The sequence below is a fragment of the Pogona vitticeps genome, chromosome 2 (genome assembly GCF_051106095.1).
Source record: "Pogona vitticeps strain Pit_001003342236 chromosome 2, PviZW2.1, whole genome shotgun sequence".
Lineage (NCBI taxonomy): Eukaryota > Metazoa > Chordata > Lepidosauria > Squamata > Agamidae > Pogona > Pogona vitticeps.
The window spans coordinates 132,602,006-132,622,892 of NC_135784.1; the positions used below are offsets into that span (position 1 = coordinate 132,602,006).

The 20,887-nt window shown below is 41.1% G+C and overlaps 1 protein-coding gene across 2 annotated transcripts in view; it reads right to left on the reverse strand.

Annotated features, from left to right (window-relative positions):
- Window positions 1-13,944, reverse strand: part of SEC14L1 (SEC14 like lipid binding 1) — a 53,858-nt gene extending 39,914 nt beyond the window's left edge. Inside the window, exons 1-2 of one of the 2 annotated variants that reach the window (XM_072990463.2) lie at window positions 13,799-13,944; window positions 7,127-7,217 (exon numbers count right to left, since the gene is read on the reverse strand). In XM_072990463.2, coding sequence (XP_072846564.2) covers window positions 7,127-7,189 — 63 coding nt within the window. In that variant the 5' untranslated portion in view covers window positions 7,190-7,217; window positions 13,799-13,944. Of the gene's footprint in view, window positions 1-7,126; window positions 7,218-13,344; window positions 13,490-13,798 lie in introns of those variants that run through there. The other variant, XM_020785988.3, reaches the window with a different exon arrangement.
- Window positions 13,945-20,887: the final 6,943 nt, after the last annotated feature.

The window sequence follows — 20,887 nt, forward strand, 5'->3', positions numbered from 1 at the left end:
AATTTCATAAAGTATTATAAGCAGTTACAGACCTCAAAAATAACACTAGCAGAGCTACAAAAATGGCAGTATTAGGAACAGCATACAGTGGGGTCTTCACTTGAGAACTTAATCCGTATTGGAAGGCGGTTCTCAAGTCAAAAAGTCTGTAAGTCAAGTCTCCATTGACCTACAGTACATTGAAAACCGATTAATCCCATAACAGGCCGTTTTTGTTCCATTTTGGTTTTTTTCTGGTCTGTAAGTCAAATCTCAGTCTGCAAGTCAAACCTAAATTTTGCGGCCAGAGAAGTCTGTAACTCAAAAAGTCTGTAAGTCAAGCCGTCTATAAGTCAAGGGTCCACTGTACATACTTCACCAATATTTAATAGGTTTTTGATTAAAACCTGCATCCATTATATAATACCAGACAATGCTTTTCTGATTGACTGTGTCTGGTATTTTTTTAACAACAACATTGTGGGATTGTGCAGCTTGTCCAAGCCCATACAGACTGGCTGTACTTGTAGGAGGCACAGTGGGGAATCAAACTCCCAGCCTCTGGTTCTGCAGTCAGATATCTAAACCACTTGGCTATCCAGCCAGCAATGAAATATTTTATAAATGATGGACAATTCCCAAAACAAGGACATATAAATCATAGATCACCCTTCTACCCTTACTCAAAACAGGAGTACATGGTTACACCCTTTTTTGTGTTAACATACTCGCAAGTAAATTCAAAAGGTGAGCGTTACACTTTGATTCCCTGTACAGAAAAAAAACTTGGCTTACTGAGGAATATTGCACTGAACACAAGAAAACTTCTTTACCTCAAATATGGCTAATAGTAACTATTATGTAATCCTGGATAGGACAGTGCTGCAAATCTGCTGTTTGGATATATTAATACAGTGGTGCCTCGCATAGCAATTGCTCCGTATAGCGACAAAATCGCTTTGCGATGGAGTTTTTGCGATTGCAAAAGTGATCGCTTTGCGATGTTCCCTATGGGGGAATTTAGCTTTGCGATGATCGCAGGGAAGCGATCATCGCAAATCCCCCATTTTCGCACAGCTGATCGGCGGTTTCAAAATGGCCTCCCTCTGTTTTCAGGCACGGATTCCTCGCTTTAGAGGCACCGAAAATGGCGGCGCTATGGAGGATCTTCGCTCAGCGGTGAATTTTAAGCCCACAGGAATGCACTGAACGGGTTTCAATGCATTTCTATGGGCTTTATTTCGCTTAGCGATGTTATCACTTAGCAGTGATTTTTTCGCCACCAATTAACATCGCTAAGCGAGGCACCACTGTAATGTCAACGTTTGTGTTTCAATTCCACCCTTTCAAACCATTATTAACCAAGGAAGTTGGTAAATTTTTGGGTCCGAATCCTACTCTTTGGTACCAAGTCCAATTCTGAGTCCTTCCAAGTTGTGAGTTGAATCTGAGTCATTGGGAAAAAAAAGCCCAAGTTGAGTCACTGGTGCTACTTAAGTCTGACTTGGCAGCACGTCCTGTGACTTGGGTCTTCACCCCTGTTATTAATGCACTATGTAGACAAGAGGAGTGAGTGGTGGGATCATTATGCTGTACAGTTTGGTTTAGTTCAGTTCAGTCCGCTTTAAAGTTCATCAAGTTGCTTTCTTTCATCATTCACACTTTGAAAATAGGATCAAAATTCCAGAGCGAAAATTTTTTAGCTGTTCTTAAGCTAAAAACAGAAGGTGGCAAGCTGTGGAAATCTCCAGACTTAATCTGCATGTTAAACAGTCAGCTTCTTGTTCTTGGATCTTTGCCTTAACATGGAGAAGGGTTTTGCTTGCATCAGAGGAGCTGAAAGTGATACCTCCAGCTCTAGCCAACAGGTTGAGAAGTCTGGATGTTTGCTTTGAGAATTGAACTCAAAAGAATTCTGCAGCTTAAAGGTGGCTAATTTCTCCATGCATCCTGTTTTTCATTATAAATATTTGAATATAAACCTTTACACTCTAGGATCCATGTATATGCAATACTCAGCATTTTTGTCAGCCTTATAAAGAAAATAACACACACTAGTCTGAAACAATGAGCTGTCAGTTTTAACTAGCAAGAGTTGATTGTGATCTCCAGCTGTATGGGGTTTTCTATCCCACTCTAAATAGACTACATTAAAGTAATGCAGCCTGCTCTCCTCCCCAGATCAACCCACTGACTACCCAACAGTAAACTAAAAGCTTGGTAATCTTTAATTGCAACAGTTCCACTAAAGTAACTGGTACCAGAAAACTAGATTACAAATGGGCAACAGACTTCAACATGATTGACACCAGTATTCATAAACCTGTATAAGCCAAGGAAAAACTTTTGCTCCTTCATAAAATAAAATAAAGATTCTCCCCCAAATTCAATATCCTTTCCACATCTTATGACAAGAAATGCTTACTTACGTGTCCACCAACAAAACGAAAAAGATTAAAATCTAGAATTAATCCTGTTCTACTAGTTTTAGTTCAGCCTGTACTTCATAGCAATAGAGATAGAATCAATAAAGTTTGTGTGGCAGACCATGAAGCTAGGAATCCATTAAGGTTTCATCACAATTATATGCAGTTTCCCCCTTTCTTAAGAGGCTTTTGCTTTACATAAGAAAATGGCATGAAGGAGTTATTAATACATCCTCTTTTCTTTCAGATCCTTCCTCAAATATTGCCCTGCCCTATCATCACTGACCAACTTTGGCTGAAATCTCTCAAAGCAGACATGAGGCAGGCTAGTTTACTGTTTTAATATTAGTACCTTCTTTGTGATCCAGTTAAGATATCACACAGCTTTCTTTTTTAGTCCAAAGTGTTGTGTAGAAAATGCACTTACCTGAAACTCTTTCAGACACAGAGTTTTGCCCCCAGTGTTTACTATAGCTGATGATAATGTCTGATGATGTCAACAGCCACAGCTTTATTTTGGTAATTCAAAATTTCCTAGGCTGTGGAAGCTTCCTTGACTCCCTTCAGATCCCCCTGCAGTCCTGGGGAAGCCTTTGGGGGGCCATGGGAGGGAAGAGAGACTTAGTGTCTGAAAATCACTGCTGCTGGTCCTGGTGCAGCTGCTGGGGCTGGCAGCAGAACTTTTCAAGATATTTAAGACATTTCCTGTCCCATCCTGCAGCCCCCAAAGGCTCCTCTAGAACCAAAGAGATCCTAAGAGAGTCAGGAACCTTGAATAGATGGGCAGAATAGGAAATGGTTAGTTATCAAAATACAGCTGTGGCGAATGATATCATCAGATATATGTGACATAACTTTATGTTACTGGACTTCAGTCTGTGTTGCATATATTGTAATAGTTTAAATAAAATACAACAGTATTCCATTTTTTGTTATAATAAAATTGCAGTTTACATTTCATGTTATTAGTATACCAAATAAAAATTAATAAATCATCACAGGCATCCGACCATAACTAAGCAAGAGGATTTGGGCCAAGAATTTATGTTCATTTTGTTCAATAAAGTCTACTACCTTATGTTTTGAGATAGTAGTTTTGTTTTTTGTTTCTTTTGGTCCCAGTTCCTTAAACTATTTGAAATAGGAATTCAGGCACAATAAAGAATTTATTCTGCATATTCTCGAAGGCTTTCACAGCCGGGATCAGATGGCTGTTGTAGGTTTTTCAGGCTGTCAAGAGTTCTAACTCCTGTCCTCTGAAGATGCCAGCCACAAAGACTGGTGAAATGTTAGGAAGAAAAACCTCCAGAACACGGCCAAACAGCCCAAAAAACGTACAGCAACCAATTTATTCTGCCTCTCTCCAATTCCCCTACTTGTCCTTTAGTGCTCCTTCGACTTCAACTGTCATTCAAGGGTCCAGCCACATCCACAGATGGTTTCCTGCTTCTGAATTTTTAATTTTTGGCCTCCATGCAATTAGTATGCTTCTCAAATTCTCCTTTTACACCTCTAATTGTTTTCTTTTCTCTAATTTGTATTCTTTTAAATGCCTTCCTTGTTCAGGCAATTCTTCAGCTCTCTGAAGGAAGCTATTGTTTCTGTTGTCCACCCTTGTGAACTTTCAAACTCAATACCTCTTCTGACTTATTCTATACATCTACTGTTGTGGTTTTTAATATTCCCTAAATGTTCTGAGGAAATTCGATCCTCTTAAATTCCCATTATGCTAACTTTTTTTAAAAAAGGAAAATTTTAATTTTTGAGAACTTTCCTCTTTTGCAGACAATAATATTTTGCTGGCCATCCTTGGAAGTTTTTCCACTTACATGTATGTAAGCTAAATTGCATAGGCTACCATTTACAATTGGTTGAGCAATACTATAATCTTCTATCAGATCCTGTGTGCCACTAATCATTATGCCTAGGTAGCATCCTCTCTTATTGGTTACATCAGTGGTTCTTAACCTTGGATAACCCAGGTGTTCTTTAACTGCAAATCCCAGGAGCCCCAACCAGCATAGCTGGTGGTGAAGGCTTCTGGGAATTGCAGTCCAAGAACACCTGGGTTACCCAAGGTAAAGAACCATTAGGTTACATCATCAAACCGTTTCAGGGCATAGTCAGATACAGTATGCCATGCAGAAATCTGATCTTTGTCATGACTGTAATGTGCATTTATCTAGCCCAGTGGTTCTTAACCTTGGGTTACTCAAGTGTTTTTGGACTGCAACTCCCAGAAGCCTTCACCACCAGCTGTGCTGGCTGGGGTTTCTGGGAGTTGCAGTTCAAAAACACCTGAGTAACCCAAGGTTAAGAACCACTGATCTAGCCCATGAGAGTACTTGAAGACAACCATTACTACAATACCATTCATTGGTTTGTACTCTCAACTGACATCCCTATAGAAAAAAAAACACATTTGTTTTTAAAAGAACATAAGGCAAGCACACATCCTACTTATCTTTAGAGATGTACAATTTTCAAAAAATGCCTTTTTTTCCAAAAAAAACAAACAAACAAAACAAAACTAGGGAAAAGCTTTTCTTCTGGAAAAAAATGGAAATTTTCATAAATTTTACATCTCTACATATCTCCAACAACACATTAATATTGTCAATGGATGTTACTTTCAGTGGGACAAAGGAGCCATATTTCCAAATGGCACAATCATAACAGTCTGGTTTCACAGTAATACAATTTAATACAGCTTTACCTTATACATGGCATTTTACATACACATAATATATGCCATTTTTTCAAGTAGATCATCAGTAGCACCCATCAATCTAACAAACAAAAAACTACAAACTAAGAAAACAGAGTGCTTAATATAGGAAACAGTTCATGTCATCCTGTTTAAAAATGTTCTTCCAGAAAGAATCAGGACTTAAACAAATACGTGCATATAATACAGGAACTCTGAGAGAACACTTAACTATCTGGATAAATCCATTACTGTTACACTCACATGTGGGAAGAAGGTTATTTAATATACTGTGCACATCTTCAAAAATCAAGTTCAACACCTATAATTGCTAATAGTGCACATAAGACCTCAAACAAATTTAATGCTCAGAATCAGACAACAAAGAAGCAGACATTTCTGCCAACATCCTGTTTACTAAACAGAAATGAAACAACTGTGAAATCGACTAAGTATCCTTAAAACCTTGCCCCAAATCAGGAGAACTTTCCTGTACGTATTAGTACAATTTGTTTTAAAAATAATGGTAGCAAAAACATAACTATAATAAACTTGAGACTTTCTCTTTTTTGTTGGTTTCTACTATATTTATTTGCACAAGAAAGTTTCCCAACAAGGCCAAGAGGAATGATGAACATATAGTTTGCCTCTGTGAAGATTTTTTTGACCCCACTACATCCCAGTTTAATCTACCTGGGGTTCTTTTCAGATATATTTACCAGTGTGCCCATCTTTATTGGAAAGAGCATATAACACCAGCAAGCCAGAGAACTGCCATCTGAAGATTAAATCTACACATTAACATGCCACCATTTAATACTGCTTTAACTAAGAGCTCTTCCTATGTTTGTGTTGATGGCTTGCTAAGCCATAAGTATAACAATTCCTATTATTCTATCAGAACCATTTCAAAACTATATCTTGGTACCCCGTCAAAAGAAACTCTTTTGCACAGAGTATCCTGACAATCTGCTTAAAAAGGCCACTTCCAACACCTTCAGACTTGTTGTGCCTCCTACATTAAGTCTGTCAGTATAACTGCTAGGCTAAAGAGCAAATTCTTATGCAAGAAATATGTAATTATCTCCTGTCCAACCCACAGCTGTTGCTTATCTTAGACTACACTACTAGGTACACAACATTTCACTCTCAGAATCAGATGTTAGACAACGGTTCAATTCAGACATCATGCTAAGCCACTGTACACCTAATGTTAGTTCAGAACCCAACCATATGATCTTTCAGAAGTACAGATAAGCATGGTTTAGAGATCTCTACCTTTGCTTTGTTTTTTCCTCACAACTCTCTAGCATTTAGATGGTGGCCTCTGAGGCTGGACAAGGAAACATTTTGAACATCTGTCAGTTCAAATACCCTGTTGAACCATAGTTAAGTTTTCATAGCCACACCTCAATGTGACACATAAACTGAACCAATCAATTGTCTAATTGATCTGGGGAGCTTATTTCAGTTGCCTTCATATTCTTGTTCCAAGTCCGCTACTGCAGGGGTCCCCAACCCCCGGTCCGTGGGCTTCCTGGAACTGGGTCGCGGAGACGGATCTCTGCCCCCCCATGGGGGCATGATGTGCTCGCAGAGGGGTGTGTCACACTTGCAGAGGGGTGTGTTGCACTCGCTGCTCCGCAAGCGAAGCACAACCACCTGCGAGCGTGACACGCCCCTCCGCAAGCGCAATACACCCACCCACAAGCATGACACGCCCACCTGCAAGCACGGGGGTGCCCCTGCCCCCCATACACAGAGCCTGTACCCCCCTCAACCAGTCCACACTCCCAAAAATGTTGGGGACCGCTGCTCTACTGAAACCATAATTTGGAGCAGATGTCAGTATGAATTATCTGTAATTAGAAACGGTCTTAAACAGCATCAATACCCTTTTCAGAAAATGGAAATTCCACACCACTTAAGATTCACAAACCTTCACTATTACTTACCAAAGCAGATCATTAACACAATCAATACAGTTCAAAATATAGTACAAACAGATACTTACAGCCATAATTAGCTCAAAGGGGTGCTTGTACACCCTCACAGGTGATTGGTATTTCTGCACCATGGTTGCAAGTGATTAATACTATACAGATCTGAAAAAAAAAAACCAACAAGCAGAAGAAATGGTATGAATAACTGGATATTGCACTTGGAACAGTAACCATAGACTCTGCATGCCACTTTCCATGACAAGAATTCTACATGACAATGATACATATAAGACTTGAAGAAAAAGAGTCAATGTGATTTATCCTGGTTGTACTAATAAAACTATAACAGTTTTAGAAGTTTTTTAAAGTCCTGTATTATATTTTAAAAGTATTAACTAAACTTACCACCTTTATGAAAGTTGAGAAACTGTATTTAGCCAGAAATCATTATATTTCAAAAGTGCTGAGACTATGGAAAAAACACACCTACCCACATTACTTAATCTACTATTTTAAGCAACTGACTTCTGCCTCAATTTATACCTTCACATTCAAAAGACTGAACAACAGAACTACAGATTATATGGTTACTGGAATACAGTATTAGTGCAGTATGCTATGTGGCTACGGCCAATACATCACCAGCAGCAGAAAGTTCAATATAGAAGCACATCTTCAGGCAGGCTTTTCCTTAATGACTGGAGGTCTGTGAGGGGTTTTTTTTAATGGACTGTTGTGCTCTGTAGTTTTAAATGCATTTTAATATTGATTTTATTTACCATTTTAATATAATACTTGTTTAATTCTTATTTAGTGTTTGTATACTTACTGTTTTTGCTATTAAATGCTGTTTTTTAATTATGCAAGCCATCTTGCTGCCTTTTGAGGAGAAAGGCAGGATAAAAAAATATGATTACATAATGAATATGTTGAACAAATACTATTTAAGATTCTAGCCCTTTCAGTTGTACAGATATAACTAAAGACACAAATGTACACATGTGAAAAGTCAAAGGGCTGGCTCCAACCGACAAACAGTAGAGTCTAATGGAGCCAATTCAGACTCTGTTAAACAGGCATATCTAAAGTGCACAGGATGGGAAAGCAAACTTTTTAGACCATGCCTTCCTATTCTGATTTGTTCCGAAATCAGAATCATTTCCTTAATAAAAAATAACAGGAAACTATGGGAAACTTCCGTTTCTTGGCTCATTTCATTTATGCAAATATTGAAGTGGCTGTGGGCAAGTGTAGAGGTTTGATCCATATTGTGACTTATTAACTTGACATATTCATTGTTCAAGCACAGACTATGAGTTCCAGAACTATTTTCAAATTTATTCTCTTTGCTAAACTTCCACAAAGCAGACACAGCCTAATCAGGGCATATTATGAGATGTGTTGTTTCACAGTCCAACAGGCTGGATAGCTAAATGGTCCAGTATCTCAGGTTCAGGACGTGATGATCCAGTGGGTCCCTTCCAGTTCTGGAGTTCTAAGATTATGATTATTAAATACAGATACTCTACTATAATTGAAAGAAATTTAGCTGCAAGATTTCCTTTAAAATGGCTAGAATTTTCTGTTAAGCACGCCCCTCTATTTTCTTGTGATACTGGATGGATTCTCCCCCGCCCCCAACAACTTATACATGTATCTGCTGCATGTCAAACTGTATGATCCAGTGTACAGCAAATAATAATCTACACTGACTTGGTAACTTACAATGATTCCCTCTCAAAATTGACACTATTTGTATCATGCTGGCATAAAATGACAAAAGGATTTTGGCCACAGGTTTTCCTTAAGAGCACGCAAAAATGGGAAAAAGAAGACAAGAAAATTATGAGTAGTATTTTACGTACAAAATACTTTTACTCATATTGATCTTCAGGATTAAAATAATTTTGAATAATGTTTTTATTTAACAATTAGAATACTTAAGTCCTATAAAATCTGAAAACATCAGTTTATTTGGAGTAAGTGCTCTTTCATCAAAACCTGGTTCAGCCATTGCTACTTTCTCATAGTAATATAGACTCATCTGGATAATCTTAAATTATTGACATTTCTTCTGCTAATATTCACTCCTACTTCATCTGAGTCTAATCTAGATTTGTACATGATATGTTCTGCATATAGAATGAAGAGACAGAGACATAAAATAAATTCTCAATCATTCCAGAGTGAAAGACACATACTCATGGGCTCAAGGTACAGAGAGTCAGATTTCAATAGAGTATCGGGAAAAACTTCCTAACTGTTAGGTAAAGTAAAGGTTCCCCTTGACATTTTTAGTCCAGTCCTGTCCGACTCTAGGGGGCGGTGCTCATCCCGGTTTTCCAGCCGTAGAGCCAGCGCTTGTCTGAAGACACTTTCCGTTGTCACATGGCCACGCGAATAAGGAATGCCGTTTTACCTTCCCACCAAGGTGGTACCTATTTATCTATTCGCATTTACATGCTTTCGAACTGCTAGGTTGGCGAGGAGCTGGGACCAAGCGGCGGGAGCTCACTCTGTTGCGTGGATTCAATTTTACGACTGCTGGTCTTCTGACCTTGCAGCACAGTCTTCTGCAGCTTAGCCCGCAGCATCACCACATCCCTGTTAGTTATATACTATAATACTATGAGCCTTGCCTAATATCTTTACTTACTAGAAATACACTGGTTTTTTCCCATATTCTCTCCAAACAGTAGCCTCCTGTCCAGACTACACATCAAGACAATCCAATGTTGTAACACACCTGTTTTTCTATCATTTTTCATGATCCATGGAGTCAAAGGGTATACTACTATCTCTAAAGCACCAACCGATTTTTCTTCTGGTATTCTTTCATACATTCCACGTGTCAATCAATATTTTCAATGTCATCTCTAGTATCTCTTTTTTCTTCTGAATCCAGCTTGACATTCCAGCATTTCTTACTTTAAATACAATACTAGTGTTTGTTTTAAAATCTTAAATATTACTTTCCTTGCATGGGAAATTAATGTAATGCTCCAATAGTTACTGCAGTCCATGACATCTCCATTGTTTGGGACTGGAATGTATATTTCCAATTTGCAGGCACAGTTTTGTTTTCCTTTTTTGTTGGTATATCCTTCTTAGGATTGTGCTAGATTCTGTCTCTGTAGCTAGAAACTGCTCCACTGGTATCTCATCTACTCCCATAATTGATTTCTTCCAAGTTTTTGAGAACAGCTTTTATTTCACTTTCTAAACCTGTATGTTCTATAATCTATAATATCAGAACTGCAGTGCTGGACGGAACCCTATGGATCACTGAGCCCAATCCCTCTCAAGGAGGTGGGGAACTGAACTGCCAACCCAATGCCTAAACCACTGAGCTATCCAGCAGTTCACAGCATTTGTCTTTAAAGAATCTGTTATCCTTGCATCTCTTCTATATGGTTCTTCAATATATTATTTCCAATGTCTCTTTATTTCATCATGATTATATACAATATACCCCTGTTGACTTCTCAGCATCCCTAAGCTTGGCTCAAAATATCTCTTAGGCTGAAATCCAGTAGCAAATTGCAACTAAAATAGGCCTACTTAATAAATGGGAGTTAGTGAGTCAATTCCTTTGTAAGTTCCATTGATTGAATGGGCCTACTCTAGTTGTAACTTACTACTGAATATTGGCATTTGAATTTAATAATGCTGATTGTTCTTTACATGGCCTTAAAATTCTTCAGAAATGCTATATAAATTATATTTTGCCACTATGATTGCCTGAGTGTTGTTCTTCAGCTTCACTCTAATATTTGATATTAACAGTTCATGGTCTGTATGGCAGTCTGCTCCTCGCTTTGTTTTTGCAGAAAGAACAGAGATTCCTTCTTCAGCTTCTGTTTCTATTTACATACCCTATTTGATTCCTGTACTGAAGTTATGTATATAATGGTCTGTTAGGTTGCCTGTGGCATGTGTCAGCAATAAACAAATTGCAGGCTTCATAGAATTCTAAGACTTATTCTTCTGTTTCACTTGTGACCCCTAGGCCAAATTGTTCAATCATGTTTGCTTCTCTTTTACTTCTGTGTTCCAGTGACCTACAACCACCAGTCCAAACAGGAACTGAAGCAATGAAATCAGAAGGCAACTGAGACTCAGGAGGATAGAACTCATAGAAAAGATGCTCAAGCACAAAAAATATACCCCTGGACACCAAGGTGAAGACAATCTACTCTGTGGTACAGTATCCCCAATAACTATGTATAGATGGAAAGCTGGTCAATTAAGAAACTGACACACGAAAACATTGGTTCATTTAAAATACTGTGTTGGAAGAGACTTTTGTGGATACTATGGACTGCCAGGCTGCTAAATAAGTAGTTTCTAGATCAAATAAAACCTAAACTCTCCCTAAAAGCAGAAACTACTAGACTGAGACTGTCGTACTGCTGGCATACCATAAAAAGACTTCTTAGAAAAGACAATAAAACTGGGAAAAGTTGAAGCTGTTAGCAAGAGCACAGCTCATATGTAATCCTTTCCTCTTGTTCTGTAGCTGATTCAGTGCCTTCTAAACTGGGAGTTTTATCTTCCTGCAGTATCTCATCATAGCATTTTCAAAGGACTGTATAAATATTGAGAAGCAGTTTACTAACAGGTTAGCACTGTCATAGTGCCACTGCTTCTGCTAAATACATAGCTACCCTTCAGGTATTTCTTTGCCTCCATCACCATTGGAACTATTAATTCCCTTCTGTTGAAGTGGCCATTAATTCCTGAACAAAACTGATGCATCTTAACTGGTGTTTCAGTTCTGACTATTCCATTTTGGATGACCTTGTTAAGTCTAAACTCATAATGGATCTAGCCTCCTGCCTTTCAGCTCCCATAACATAGATTCCCTCACCATGACAAGGAGCATATCCAAGCGGTGGACCTATTGTGTAAAACTCCCCAAAAATATAGGCACACTCAGGACATCTTATTTCACCCCCTTCAAAGAGCGGTTATGTAGCTAACAGGAAAAATAATTTTAGCATCCATTTAGAAGGTCAATAATCATGAGGAGTTTATGCAGCTGTCTCACCCATACAAATTGTTACTTTTAAAATTAGCTTAGGAATGCCAATTAAAGTTAACAGTCTCTAACAAAAATGTTTTTAACATATAAAGAGTTCTGTAACCAGCTGAGAGGAAAGAATGTCAGAGAAAAATCAACTCCCTCTAAAACAAATACACAGTGTTCTCCTTATTGGCAAGACACCAAACATTTATTCTTAGGTGGCTACAAAATACAATCTACAAGAAAAGAAACATCTAGTCATACACTCAATAACTTTTTCCAAGTCAAACTAGGAGAATTAAAATGAAAATAAACTTCACAGTTCAAAAAGGAATTATTTGCTTTCCTGACTCTTACCACATTTGCAGGCTCTAAAGTAGTCCAAGGCAGAAAATAAAATGTGAAATAAAATAAAAAGTCTGAGATCTATTTGCTCAAGTATCAATCTACCACAGACTGCCAAAATGTTCAAACAGATTGATGCATTTTTAAAAAATCAACCATTTCTGTAGATTACCCTCCCAAACCCATAAAGCAGCATTATTGGTAATATATTTGTCTTTAAGCTTCAGTAGGGATATGGGAAGGAGCATGAAGGATAATGGGGAGGGGGTGTTCGGGGGTTGTAGCACCAGCCCTCCATCTTACTTGGGGGAAACAAATTGAGTTTTAAGGATCAAGTAGCAAACACAAGCCTAGTAACCAATGCCAGAAAAACAAGCAAGCAGAAAAATCACTGAGCGACAAGAAAGGCAAAAAGAAATTAGGTAATGTGACAGGCAAGCTAGAACAAAAATAAGAATTGGGGCCAAACAAAGGACAGTTGGGTAAACTGACTCGATTTCAAGGCCCCCAAACTGAGGAAAGGGAAGTGAAAGGGAGGGAGCCATGGCAAAGGCTAGAGCCGCAAAACAAAGAGAGCGCGGAGGCATTTCAGGGCAAGGGGGAAAGAGATCAATGGGAAACGAGCCAGAGAGCAAGGGCACATGAGGGAACCCTGGAAGAGACTCGGATCACAGGAGGGATGGGTGGCAAAAGGGGACTACAGTACTTGCTTTAGGCAGAAAAGCAGGATATCATAGCAGGGGCCAGAATAGGACCAAAGATGCAGACCCAAGGGGAAAAAAGGTTGAGTGGCGGGAGGGGGGGGAATTGCGCGAAGAGGCATCAAGAAAGGGCACACACGGGTCAGGGGGAAAGGGGAGAGAGGGCGGTGGGGTGGGAGCTCCTCTCCAGGGAGAAAAAAAAAAGTGGCGGGGGCACCTTGATATCCAAGAGAGGCATCCGTTGGCAAGGTCCGGAAAATTTGGAAATAATGCCGTAGAAATTACCATCCGCGGGAAACGACCAAGAGGTAGAGAGAGGAGCGGAAGCCGCCGCGGAGCGAAGACCCTGGCCGTGAAGAGAGAGACCCGGGGGGGGGGAAGAAGGAAGAGGAGGGAGACCCGGGGCAAGTGGGGAGGGGGCGGAGGCGGGGGGGGAGAGGGCGCCGTAGCAAAGAACGAGGAGGGGGGGAAGAGACAGAAGGGACCCGAAAGAGAGGGCGGGCGGGGGGGAGGAGAAGGAAGGCGAAGGCCGGCGAGGGGAGTCTTTGGGGCGGGGGGAGAGCCGGAGGGCCGAAGCAGGGGACAGACCGCGGGGGGGGGGGAAAGAAAGGGGACCCCCCCAAGGGAGTCCAAAGGGAAGGGATGGGAAAGCCGGGGTGCCGCCTGGCTACCTCTTATCCCCGAGGGCGGCCGGTGTCTCGCCTCATGTCGACTCTCCGTCCCGCTCCTCGTTTTCTCTGCTTCTGCCGCCGCCGCCGCCGGTGATGGTGCTTGTGGCGGCGGCCCTCCCCCCTCCTTGCGACGTTGTTGCTCCCGCCGGTTCCGGGAGGAGGGCAAAAAAACCCACCACGGCCCGGCGCGCTGGTAACCAGTGACGGGCCAGAGGAGGGGCCCCGGCCGCCAGCCAGCCAGCCAGCTCGCGCGCCTGCGCACTGGGAGGAACGCTGGCTACCCTTCCCCCCTCCTCCTCCCCGGGAGATGGAATGCGTGCGCGGGTTCGCTTGCCGCCCTCCCTGCGCGCATGCTCCGTTGGCCGCGGTTCTGTAATCGCTCGCGTAGGCTAGGCATGGAAAAGGTTAGGTGTACCGTACTGTATTTCGGAGTGACTTGCTCACGCTGATCAGAAAGCGCGATTGTGGGTTGTTTGTTTTTTGCTACTCTTACGCGGCGCTGGTGAAGCGGAACTACACTCCTTTTTTCCACCTTGGTCCAGTTGTTGTGAGGCGCGTTAGGTGTGAATGTCGTGAAGCGCGCTTGCCTGGTGGGACAAGAGCGTGGGTTGTGCAAAAGGGCGGAAGTCATCAGGCGCACCAGGGTCATCAAATGAAGGAAAACAAAATACGTACAGTACAGTATTCGTTTGTGGAAGAGGTAGCCGTGTAAGTCAGTGCAAGAATATCACACAAAATCCAAAGGGGAAAAAAAAAAACAAAGAGACGTGTCAGCAAAGCTAAAATCAGCCACGTCCCGCACTAAAACTAAACAAAATCACCCAAAATACATACAAAGCACCAAGGCATAACAATCTATTTTAAAAACTGCCTTCTTTCAGCTACTTTCTATGTCTTTTCATTACTGTATCAGGATCGTCTCTCGTCTCTGAAGAGGCATGGAAAAATTTCCCTTTTCCCTCCTGTAGGGCAAAGCTTTCAGGGTGTGGATTCTAGAGACAGGAGTCCGGGATGACTTCTTTGAACTATTCCGGTGGCAATTGTTTTCCCCAGGCCATTTTGACCTGCTTAACATCTTCCTGGCTACTTGATCTGGCCAAGTATGTCACATATCACAGGATACTGACTTCCCTGGGGCAACCTTCCTGGAGGCCCTTTGACATGGATGTTTCTTCTGATTTCCATTCTCACAGGAACTAAAGACACAATCCTATAAGGAGTCAGAATTATCAAGGTATCATTTAGGCATCCCATCCATTTCTCCTTGAACATCCAGTCACTTAAGGGAAAGTTAGGTATGGAGTTTTATGCACATTTCCTTCCAGGTTCTGCTTCAGCTGAGTTGGAGGTGAGTTAAATATTCAGAAAATCATTCCAAGTTCATCCAGTGGTTTTATCAAGCAGTCAGAAGGTTGGTAGTACTACTATGCACTGTGCTTTGACATAACCATAGCCTGCCTCAGAGTTACTGTAAAACTATCTAGCATTCTTCTTGATGTCTCTCTCTCTCTCTCTCTCTCTCTCTCTCTCTCTCTCTCTCTCTCTCACACACACACACACACACACACACTTCACCTGTCTGGTAAAAGACTTATGGTTAATCTGTTAAGCTTTATTTAATAAATATATACTGGCAATCCTAAAAAAATGTGATTATGTATTTGATTTTGATTGTTATGTATAAAGCACTTCACAGTTTGGGACCACATTATTTGTCATCTACCAAACCCACCAGATCCTCCCAGTCCATGCTCCTCTGGGTGGCCACCTGCCCAAAGGCAGGGCCTTCTCCATGGTGGCTCCAATTTTATGCAATCAACTCCCAAAGCAGCTATGCCTGGCTCCTTCCTATTTGTTATTCAGAAGGAATCTCAAGTCCTTTCTAGGGAGGACTTTCATATTGAGCCAGGTTGATATTTCATTCATCTCCTGTCCTGCCCACTTCTGTAAATTGTTTTGGTGCCATCTGGTTTTTATATGGTGAGGGTTTTAAATATTTGTTTGTTTTGGTATTGTTTTTAACCTGTGGTTCACTGCCCAGAATAGTGCTTTTGCACTAATAGGGCAGTGGACAAATATAATAAATAAATATTCGTTTTGGATCCCTTTTGTTATATAGTATGTGGATTTTGAGGGATAGAATTCCTTCTGTTGCCAGCTGCTTTGTGATGTAATAGCACATCTGGCACATTAATGGGTTTTCTAGGGCTGAATACAACTTCAGGACATGTTTTACCTGTTGAAGTTTTGCCCAATTTGAATCACACTAATGTAAAGCAGTATCACATCTTTCACATCTCTAAATGTGCAAAATTCCAAAGTGTGTGACACATTATTTAGTGTATTGTGCTATAAGAGAATCTGCCTATATCTCAGAAGTCTGTGGTTGTGAAATTCTCTCTGGCACTGCAAATGCTGGAAACATGTTTAAGCTAATGGTTGCCATGGCAAAAAAGAAAAGAGAAAAGGCAGAGAAAGTGGGAACAACTTGTATGTTCCTGTTAATATATTTAACATTTAGGAATCTGGAAATGTCTATGTTTAAAGCATGGAGATATGTTACGTAGAAGGCTGAATTCAATGGATCAGAGCTCATCCTTTGGGAAAGGAGGTAACAGGTCAGTTGTAAAGTAAGAGGTTGTGAGGAGGTGTCTCTTTTCAAACACAGTTGTGTTCTATCTTACTCTTCCTATCCCTTCTTCCATCCCCTCTGAAGCTGCCAATCACATTTAGTAACCATCCTTAATGTATTACTGTATTCCATCGAAGTGTCAGAGTTTTGAATCCTGATTTGTTAACAAACTGTAATTTCTGCAAGCCATACATTACTGGCTTTGGATGATCAGAAGTTTGTAATCTCCATATTCACTATAAAGTGTGACTGTGTGAGCCTGAGACTCTGCTTAACTGTGTAACGCTAAACAATGGCTTAGTGTTACACATGAATAGAACTGGTGTCATACTAGTGTCCGCTCCAGTGCATATGTAGACCATCTTTTCAGTAGTTTTGCTTCTAGTCCACTGAATTGAGAAGCAGGTGACAGCAGGCTTGAGCATAGGCACTGTATACATTAGAATCATAGAATTGCAGAGTTGGAAGAGACCACAGAGGCCATCACGTCCAACCCCCTGTCATGCAGGAACTCCATCAAAGCACTCCCGACAGATGGCCATCCAGCCCCTGCTTAAAAACCTCCAAAGAAAGAGACTGAGGCAGCATATTCCACTGCCAACCTAAAATTCAGGTGGGATCTCTTTTCTTGTAGTTTGAAACCACTGCTCATTGTCCTAGTGTCTGGAGCCATGGAAAACAAACCTGTCCTTTCATCAACAAAGCATCAAATATTTAAACATGGCTATCATGTGGTGCTGGAGGAGATTCTTGAGAGTCCCTGGACTGCAAAGACAACAAACCTATCCATTTTGAAGGAAATCAACTCTGAATGCTCACTGGAAGGACAGATCCTGAAGCCAAGGCTCCAATACTTTGGCCATCTCATGAGAAGAGAGGACTCCTTGGAAAAGACCCTGATGTCGGGAAAATGTGAAGGCAAGAGGAGAAGGGGATTACAGAGGATGATGTGGTTAGACAGTGTCACCGAAGCTACCAACATGAATTTGACCCAACTGTGGGAGGCAATGGAAGATAGGAGGGCCTGGCGTGCTCTGGTCCATGGGGTCACGAAGGGACACAACGTAACGACTAAACAACAACATCATGTCCCCTCTTAACCTTATTTTTGTAAGGCTAAACATTCCCAGCTCCCTAAGCCACTCCTCAGAGGACACGGCTTCCAGACCTTTTTGGTTGCCCTCCTCTGAACGTGTTCCAGGTTGTCAACATCCTTCTTAAATTGAGGTGTCCAGAATTGGGCACAGTACTCCAGGTGAGTTCAAAGCAGAATAGAGTGGTACTATCACTTCCCTTAATCTAGACACTATATTCCTCTTGATGCAACCAAGAATTGCATTAGCTTTCTTGGCAGTTGCATCACACTGCTGACTCATGTTCAGTTTGTGGTCTACCAAGAATCCTAGATCCCTTTCACAGGTTCAGTGGTACCTCGCTAGACAACAACCCCGCTAAATGACGAATCCGCATAACGATGACTTTTTGCAATCGCTATAGCGATTCGCAAAACAGTCATTCCAATGGGCGATCTTCGCTTGATAATGATTTGGTCCGTGCGTCGCGGACCGTTTAGTCGCAAGACGATTTCTACAGCTGATCGGCGGCTTCACTAAATGGCCGCCCTATGTTTTTGGGACCCATTCTTCGCAGTACAGCCATTTTTACAGCTGATCGGCACTTTGCAAAATGGCTGCCCTATGGGTGATCTTCACAAAACGACGAGGTATTTTCCCCATTGGAATGCATTAAACGGGTTTCAATGCATTCCAATAGGGAAATGGTTTTCTCATGACAATGATTTCGCTAAACAGCAATTTCTATGGAACGGATTATCATCGTCATGCGGGGCACCACCATACTGTTGTCTAGCCAGGTGTCTTCCATCCTATATCTGTGCAGGTCATTTTTCTGCCTAGGTGTAAGACCTTACATTTCTCCCTGTTGAAATTCATTTTGTTAGTTTTGGCCCAGGACTCTAATCTGTCAAGGTCATTTTGAATTTTAATCCTGTCCTCCAGGGAATTAGCAACCCCTCCCAATTTGGTATCATCAATCAGCATACTCTCTATTCCATCATCCAAGTCATTGATAAAGATGTTGAATAGCACAGAGCTCAGAACAGAACTCTGAAGCACCCCATTAGTAACCTCTCTCTAGTATGAAGAGAAGCCATTGGTGAGCACACTTTGGGTTCCTTCAGTCAACCAATTACAAATCCACCAAACAGTAGCACTGTCTAGCCCACATTTTACTAGCTTCCATGCAAGAATATCATGAGGAATTTTGTCAAAGCCTTTACTGAAATCAAGATATGCTACATCAACAGCATACCCTTCATCTATCAAACCTGTAACTCTATTTAAAAAAAGAGATCAGATTAGTCTGGCATGACTTGTTTTTGAGAAACCCACGTTGACCTTTAGTGATGACAGCATTGCTTTCTAAGTAATAACAAACTGTCTGTTTAATTATCTGCTCTAGAATTTTTCTGGGAATTGATGTCAGGCTGACTGGGTGATAATTATTTGGGTCTTCTATTTCACTTTTTGAAGATAAGAGCAGCATTTGCCCTCTTCCAGTCTGTGAGAATTTCTCTTGTTCTCCAAGAATTCTCAAATATTATTGCCAGTGGTTCTGAAATTACTTCTGCCAGTTCCTTTAATATCCTTGCATGTAATTACTCTGGCTGTGGAGACTTGAATTCATTTAGAGTAGCCAGGTATTCCTGTACTAATTCTCTGTGTTGCATTTCCGCCACTACATCACCTGCTCTTCGCCCCTCAAATGAGCACTATTTTCCATTTTGGAGAAAATTGAAGCAAAGAAGGTGTTGAGAAGTTCAGCCTTTTCCCTGTCCTCTGTTAGTAGTTGGCCATCTTCTCCACACACACACACACACACACACACACACACACACACACACACACACACACACACACACACACACACACACACACACACACACACACACACACACACACACACACACACACACACACACACACACACACACACACACACACACACACACACACACACACACACACACAGGCAACCTTCAGTCTCGAGAGACTATGGTAATGTGCTCAGTATGGAGGACTTGGAACAGCGTCTAGTGTTTCGATGCTATATGCGAAGCCTGGGCAAAATAATATGGAAGATAGGCTGTTACCCAAGCAGCAAATCCCCCCTCTCCACGTCGCTGAAATAGTCCAATGGAGAGGCAAGAGCCAATACAGCTGGTTTCAGCAACGTTGCAGGAGTTGCCAGAACGACACGAACTGCCTCTGGGGCTCCAGCTCCAGATTTTGCCTCGAGGTTTACTCCTGAAGCCTTTTCCATCAGTGGATATAGCCACAAGGCAGTGGAGGTTTGAAGTCACAGTGACCCTATCATTTCCTTGTTTTTCCTTCTGCTGCGGGCATAACTAAAAAAAGCCCCTTTTATTGTTTTCAATCTGTCTGGCAAGCCTGAGATCATTCTGCACTTTTGCTTTTCTTACCTTCCCTCTACATATACTGGCTATTTGCTTGTATTCTTCTTTGGTGTTTTCCCCAATTTTCTATTTCTTGTACATATTTTTTTAACTTAGTTCAATTAAAAGTTAGTCAACCATTCTGGTTTCTTTAGATATCTCCCGTTTTTCCTTCTTATTGGAACAGTTTTAGACTGTGCCTTTAGTATCTCCCTTTTAAGAAATTCCCATCCATCCTGAACTCCCTTCTCTTTCAGTATCTTTGCCCATGGAATTACAGTCAGTAATTCCCCAAATGTACTGAAATTGGCCTTCTTAAAGTCTAGAAAGTGTGTCTGGCAGCACTTGACTTCCCCTTCCCACTGTATAACAAATTCCAAGAAAGCATGGTCACTCCCACCCAAAGATTCCACCACTTCGACCCCATTAAAAAGGTCATCCCTGTTGGTTAAGATCAGATCTAAAATAGCCTCTTCCACCATCTGGACAATGAAATTGTCTGCAAGACAAGTGAGGAATTTGCTGTACCTTGTGTTCTTGGCAGACTTTGACTACCAACATATATTGGGATAGTTGAAATCTCCCATTACTACTGCATCTCTCCCTTTTGAATGTGTGGTCACCTGCTCCAGGAAGGAATCATCCAATTCCTTGGCCTGGCTTGAGGGTCTGTAGTATAGCCCCACAATGACATCCCTCTTGTTTCTCTCCCCCTTAATTCTTACCCAGATGGATACTGACTTCCTGGATTTAAGTCCTGGAACTCTTTAGCTACACAGGCCTCAGGCCTCTTATTCCCATTTCATATGCCAATTAAGATAATCCTGTCACAGGTTGGCCATCAATATAATACAGGTTTTATTCATACTACAGAACGTCAAAACACTGCATAAAGTAGCACACCCTATAATTAAGAGTGATGGATCACAAAATTTTCACATATGATTCATTTTCATTGCATCCAGTCAAATACAGTAATGTT